The sequence below is a fragment of the Myotis brandtii genome, unplaced genomic scaffold (assembly GCF_000412655.1).
Source record: "Myotis brandtii unplaced genomic scaffold, ASM41265v1 scaffold51, whole genome shotgun sequence".
In the NCBI taxonomy this organism is placed as follows: Eukaryota; Metazoa; Chordata; class Mammalia; order Chiroptera; family Vespertilionidae; genus Myotis; species Myotis brandtii.
In genome coordinates, this window is record NW_005369442.1 from 2266928 (window position 1) to 2274019 (window position 7092).

Sequence of the window (7092 nt, forward strand, 5' to 3'; positions counted from 1 at the left end):
GCCTAAACTGGCAGTCGGACATCCCTCTCACAATCCGGGACTGCTGGCTCCCAACCACTCACCTGCCTGCCTGCCTGATTGCCCCTAACTGCTTCTGCCTGCCAGTCTGATCACCCCCTAACGGTTAGGGCCTAACCACTCCCCTGCCAGCCTGATCAATGCCTAACTGCTCCCCTGCCAACCCAATTGCCCCCAACTGCTCTCCCCTGCCAACCATCTTGGGCAGCCATCTTGTGCCCACATAGGGGTGGCCATCTTGTGCGAGGGCATGATGGTCAATTTGCATATTACCTCTTTATTATATAGGATCAACCCTCCTAAAGTAATTTGAATTATTATTCATAAACAGGTCACCTATTACAATACTGGTCTTGCTTTACCATCTAATGCCTCTAACTTCCTGCAGGTGATCCTCTGCAGACCAAGGAATGGCTTGAGGCAGAAGAAATACAGCATGACTAGTATATAGGGCTGCTGTCTCCACACTGGCCAGGATGACATTCTGGAAGGACTGTGACGGACATGGAATCTTGGCCAGACTATTTGGAGATAAGCCCAAGGTACGCCCTTAGTTAAGCACTAAGCTGATTACTCTGAAAGGGTCAAACCAGACTTCTGCTGAGCCCTCTTCTCCATCTGGAAGACGAGTGATACTGATTTAAAAAGTCAAGACACTTAAGGCTAACTCTGCTGTACTTTAACTCAGAGCTGCAGACAGAAGCAACAGTGCCCAAAGATGGTGTATGGAGGACACACTTATATCCCATTCCTCATGTTTCCATGTACAGGAGTTAGACTAACACTCCTCTCTCCCCACCCCCTCTTAACTTTTTCCCATGGGGAGAGGAGTGAGTGATCCAAGAGGTGATTGAGGGGAGGAAATTGGGCATGTTCATTCAGCCCTTTCCTCCTAGGGAGCCAGCTCTTCGGCCAGGTGTTCTTGTCAGGTCTCTGTTCTATGGCAGAAAATCTGGCGGGAGGCCAGAGTCCCTGTCTAACCCAGTTTAATTCTGGGGATAGTTTGAGCAAACACACTTGGTATCAGCTCTAAGGCCACATTCACAAATTGACTTTTCAGTTACAATAATACTTTGATCTCCATAAGTCTGATTCTATAAGTTTCTCCCTCCATGGGTTTCAAACTCAATTGAGGGACAGAATATCAGCGCCCAAATACAGCAACAGGCACATTATTTTAATTAGCATTTTAATTTCCAAAATATGTGAATATTATCTGCAAATATATTTTTCTTAAAGATAAAAGTCCTAGCACTTTACAACATAAGCTCTTAGCTCTCAATACTACCTGCAGATGATGTAATAATTTCTAATATGTTGACATGTTTTAATAAGTCCACAAAGTCATGACAGATCCAAAGGGGGGAAATGGAGCATTCAGCACTACACAAAAGCCTACATCAGTGATGGCGAACCTATGACATGCGTGTCAGAGGTGACACGCGAACTCATTTTTTTGGTTGATTTTTCTTTGTTAAATGGCATTTAAATATATAAGATAAATATCAAAAATATAAATCTTTGTTTTACTATGGTTGCAAATATCAAAAAATTCCTATATGTGACACGGCACCAGAGTTAAGTTAGGGTTTTTCAAAATGCTGACACACGGAGCTCAAAAGGTTCGCCATCACTGGCCTACATCATTACAAAACACTTCCCTCTGGAATTACCTGAGGCTGAGAATCACTGGACAGGAAAGATGAACAAGCAGCCTCTATCTGTGGAAAACAAAAATGCCAGTTACATCTTGGAGATAGACAGAAAATAGCAGAAAATGGAAAGCAGATTTTACAAAGTCAAGTTACCTATGCAATAGTAATCGAAATTCCATGACAGCTTTAGGACTCTCGGATTTGGGGGAGAGGAGCCTCTTAAAGTTTCTAAGGAAGTCCTGCAATTGGGATTTCCCAAAAATTCACCCCAGTCACAGGGGTCCTATGTTCATAGGGATCATTAGAGAGTATAAAGATGCTTCAAACACTGAGGGGGAAAAAACTTCCTGTATTCTCCAGCCTGAGAAATGTGAGTGGTGACCAAAAAATGGCCTCGGAATTAAGAAGCACCCTGCTATTATGTGGTTCTTTATTACACATAAATCTAACCACACCATCTAAATTAAATGACAATAGCATAAGTGCTAAATTATAAATAGCATGATAAGTAGCATACAGTAAAAACTCTTACACAACAAGGGCAGCCTACTAGTTTGCTATCAAGGAGCCAGCATTAGAAAGGGTTCTATTGTACAAGAGTTTATTGAATTACAGTTGGCAACCAGCTGTTCTCCTAAAGAGAAGACTTGAAAGATTTTAAACTGTAATATAAAAGACTTATATTAATCATTTAAAAAACAGTGTTGAGAAGTTAAGCACTAAGCTAGATGTCTGAAGTTATTTGTGGCATTTATTTATTTTGGTGGCCTTTTAAAGTGGAACTGGAAAAAATGGTACTGATTCTTGTCTGTCTGGAATCATTCAGGTTGAGTCCTATTTATGGCATAATATCGCAGAGGCCCCTTTCTAGTCTCAGAATTCTTTTTTGAACAGTTTAATTTAGTTTCCATTCTCCCACCAAACTGAAGAGGAGATTATCATACTCTTCAGTCAAAATTTCTCAAGTTCCTTGTTGCTTTCAAGTTGAACATGTCCTAAAATATATGATTCTCTAATTAGAGAATAACAAAGGTGTCCGATATTATAAAAAAGCAAGCTTACATCTCTCTCCTCTTTATCCTCACAGAACTTGTCATCTTCTACATATATCGCAGATTTGGGGGAATTGTTTTATTCCACTTGTCCCTCGCTCCCTCTTCCATGCCATATAAACCCAGAATCATGAATATAAAGACACATACACATATACACACATAGTGATAAACTTCTTGAGGGCAGGGGCTATGCCACATCTAACTTGCCTAGAATAAGTTTTCAATAAATATTGTTTAACTAAATGTAATTGAACTTATGGAAAAAATAAGACAAGTCAATTGAGAGAGGAAAGCCAAAAAAGATACCCTTTTAAGCTCTGAATTATGACCCATGTGTAATATATCACCTCCCAATGACATTTAGTGTGATTTAACAGGTTGGAGAAAGTGATTCCTCCTAAAATTTTTGTGTTGCTTAGGTATCTGAAGACAGAAAAGCTCAGGGGGAAGGCTGTCCACCCACAGACCAGGCTGCCCATCTGTGTGAGGTGGCCACAGTGTCCAAGAATACAGAACTCTTGAGCCACAAGATAAGTAATGAGTGCATCCACATCGTTTGAATAAAAACATCAGAATAAGAAAAAACACCAATTAATTAAATTAAGAGATAATTGCAAAGCTTTTCAGTCTTTGTTCTCCTTTCTTTTAGAGGGCACAGCAACGTTGCTCACCCATTTGTTCATTGTACTCAGATTCTGGCTCTAATAGTTTTAAGTGCCACTAATGGCTTTCGAGAACCCTGCAGAATCCATTGATGAATTTGGTTGAAAATGTATTACGGTATAACTGGCATTTAGTTTTTTTACAGATAGACTCTGCTTGTTCATCTTTCCCGTCCATTAATTCTCTGTATATGGGTTGGAAATATGTTTCTAGTATTCTTAGCATCTTAACTTACTTAAATGATAGGGCTTTTACATCTCGGAGTTTTACCCAGCATTATCATCTAAATTATTTTTTTCAAAAATTTCCCACAGAATACAGATGGTTTCAAGCTAAAATAAATGTTTTTTTTATTATATACTACCTGTTGTCTAAATTATCTTCTTGTTTATATTTTTCTGGTGTGTGCTTTGATATACCAAAGCAAAGATCCTTATAATAAACTTTATGAATGCTATGCAATTAAAGACTGTTTCGTACTTGGCATTCACCATCTATCTTATCTTTTCCCTTATATATATTATTGGGGGTGGCTAGGTACAAAGGGTATACTTCTCAGTTCATAGCTCACTATCACCATTGGACTCTATTATTTTTACATTTCCATTTCCTACTCCTATTCCATCCTCCCATAGGCAACTCTTCTGTCATTTATGTGGATCCTTCATTTGCTTAGGATCTTATAAAATGTTACTGTTGTTTGGTGTGCACATATGTTATTTTCTTACTTTTTTTTCAATTAACACTATACTTTGAGACCTATCCATGTTACTGGGTACTTTAGTATGCTGCTCCCAACTGTTGGAGAATACCTACTATGTGTACCCACCACATGTTGCCTACACATTCCCTGATGACAGACAGCTGGATTCCCTCGAATCCCTCCTTTACCTCCTTGTATCTGTCCTCCACTCATGGATCTGTAGGAGAATATCTAGGCTTTATACCCAGGAGAGGTAATGGGGAAATCTAGGTGGCTTTAAAGCTGGCTCCCGAGTTGACACACTCACCAGCAATGTGTGAGGGTTCGTACCCCTCCACATCCTCTGCCATTATGACAGTTTGCTGTTTTCTTAATTTTCATTTCATTATTACTAATGAATTTAAGCATCACTTTAGACAGGTTTGTTGGCCTTTTACTAGTTATTAACTGGTACGTCTTAAATTGTTCTAGCCTTTGTCTATTTTTACCTGGATTCCCATCTTTATCTAATTGATTTGATAATATTTCTTAGGTTATTTTAGAAATTAATCCCTTATCAGTTTAGACATTGTTAATATCTCATTTCAAAGGTTCTTACCTTTTTCCATGGCATCTTTTGTTGAAAGAAATCTTTACTTTTAATGTAATTCGAGTCATCATTTTTTGACCCTATGATTTATATTTGAAGTTTTATTTAGGAAGTCTTTTCCTGCTACTAGCTCACAAAGATATTTTCCTAATAGAAAATATTTTCTATTAATTCCATAATTTTACCCTTTATATTTAGATCTTTAATCCACCTGGAGCCCCGCTTTGCATAGGGTGTTAAGTTTTACTTTCTTCCATATAGCAAGACAGTTTCTCAACCCTCACTGGCCAAACACTCTGTCCTTTCCCCACTGAATTTTAGCATTACTTTTATTGTGAGTTAAGTTTGCATGTACCTGAATTTCTGCCTTAAGTTGGGTTCCCCCAGAAACAGGCCTTGAGATAAGGATGTTGATATAAGTAGATTTGGGGGAGATGACCCAAGAAGCACTAATAGAAGACCAGAGAAATAAAACAGAAGAAATCCAATTAAGGGAATGTTATCAAGCAGGTTATCACTATTGGTAACTGGGGTCAATATGTCTGGGGAACTCTGGGAGTCAACGTAGAACTCAGAGTTAAGGTATTTAGCCACCAACTCCCTTGGGTCACCAATTGGGGGCTGCTCTCAGTGGGGGCATTTACTCCCAGGCATTTCTGGTGTGCCCTGAGCATAGGCCAAGCAGGCAGATTCACAGGGGCATGCGATTAGAATCAGCAAATTTGGAGTGCCCTGGAATGGTGAGTGCCAAAGGGACATGGCAGGGCACTGACAATGTCTGTTAAACTCTCCAAGCTTTAGTCCTGTTCCGTTGGTTCATCTGTCTGTTCTTGTGTCATTACCTTTTCTATTACTATAGTTTTCTAGTACCTCTTGATATCTGCTAGGGCAAGTTCTCATTCTTAGCTCTTTATATTTAAAATCTCCTTAGCTATTTTTAGACCTACACTTTTCCATATTGATTTTAGGTTATATTTATGAAGTTTCTGAAAAAAAATAAATGAATTTTCTTAATGTAATTCATCATGATTATAAAGGAGAAAAGGCATAATGCTTATTTCGAAAGATGCAGATAAAGTATTTGATTAAGTTCAAATTTGATTTAAGATGAACAAAACTCTTAGTAAAATTATTATGCTAAGCAAAATAAGCCAGTCAGGGAAAGACAACTATCAGGTGATCTCACTCATTGTGGAATCTGATGAACAAAATAAACTGATGAACAAAATAGATCCAGAGACATAGAAGCATGGAACAGACTGTGAAATCTCAGAGGGAAGGTGGGGGTAGGTGGGTGGGTAGGAAGAGATCAACCAAAGAACTTGTATGCATATATGCATAACCCATGGACACAGACAATAGTGCGGTGAAGGCCTAGGGCAGGGATGGGCTAGAAGGGGGAAAAGAGGGACATATGTAATATTTTCAACAATAAAGATTTTTAAAAAAGATAATTTCCATGCCTAGCCAGTGCGGCTCAGTGGTCAAGCATGGACCCATGAACTAAGAGGTCACCAGTTCGATTCCAGGTCAGGGCACATGCACAGGTTGTGGGCTCGATCCCCAGTAGGGGGAGTGCAGAAGAAACATCTCTCATCAATGTTTTCATCTGTCTATCCCTCTCCATTCCTCTCTCTCTAAAATCAATAAAAACATTTTTTTTTTAAAAAAAGAGAATTTCCTGCCCTAACTGGCTTGGCTCAGTGGATAGAGCGTCGGCCTGCAGACTCAAAGGTCCCAGGTTCGATTCCGGTCAAGGGCATGTACCTTAGTTGTGGGCACATACCCAGTAGGGAGTGTGCAGGAGGCAGCTGATCGATGTTTCTCTCTCATTGATGTTTCTAACTCTCTATCCCTCTCTCTTCCTCTCTGTAAAAAATCAATAAAGTATATTTTTTTAAAAAAAGAGAATTTCCTTAACTTGATAAATTACATAACAAAATTATAGAACAAATGTATACTTTATGGAGAAGCTTTATATATATTTGCTATGTAATATAGTATTGGTGGCTTTAGAAAAAAACTAAGGAAAAAACAACTTGTTTCTTCAGTGCTCATTGTGTTACTAATGCACCTTTTTGGCGTCAGTTTTCTATGAATTTATCCATTGCAACTAACTTTTCAAAATTATTACCATATAGCTGTCCATAATGCTCTTTGTGGTGACAGTTTCATTGAGATACAATTCACATACCATACAATTCATCCATTTAAAATATACAATTCCATGGGGTTTTTGTGTGCTATTTTCAGAGTTGTGCAATCATTGTCAGTCAATTATCCATAATAATTTTTTTGTAACTAAGAAGGAAAAGTTTATTAATGTGGTTTCAGAATTTATATTGTAACTAACCTTTTTTCTTTTTCTTTATTTTCTAAAGTTTTACATATGTCTCCTTTTTCCTTGAT

General features: G+C 38.4%; 1 protein-coding gene across 1 annotated transcript in view; it reads right to left on the reverse strand.

Annotated features, from left to right (window-relative positions):
* NMU (neuromedin U) overlaps nucleotides 1–7092 on the reverse strand; it is a 24271-nt gene that overhangs the window by 13916 nt on the left and 3263 nt on the right. Inside the window, exon 3 of the mRNA XM_005877165.2 lies at nucleotides 1692–1739. Within this exon, the coding sequence (XP_005877227.2) occupies nucleotides 1692–1739 (48 nt within the window). The remainder of the gene's footprint in view (nucleotides 1–1691; nucleotides 1740–7092) is intronic.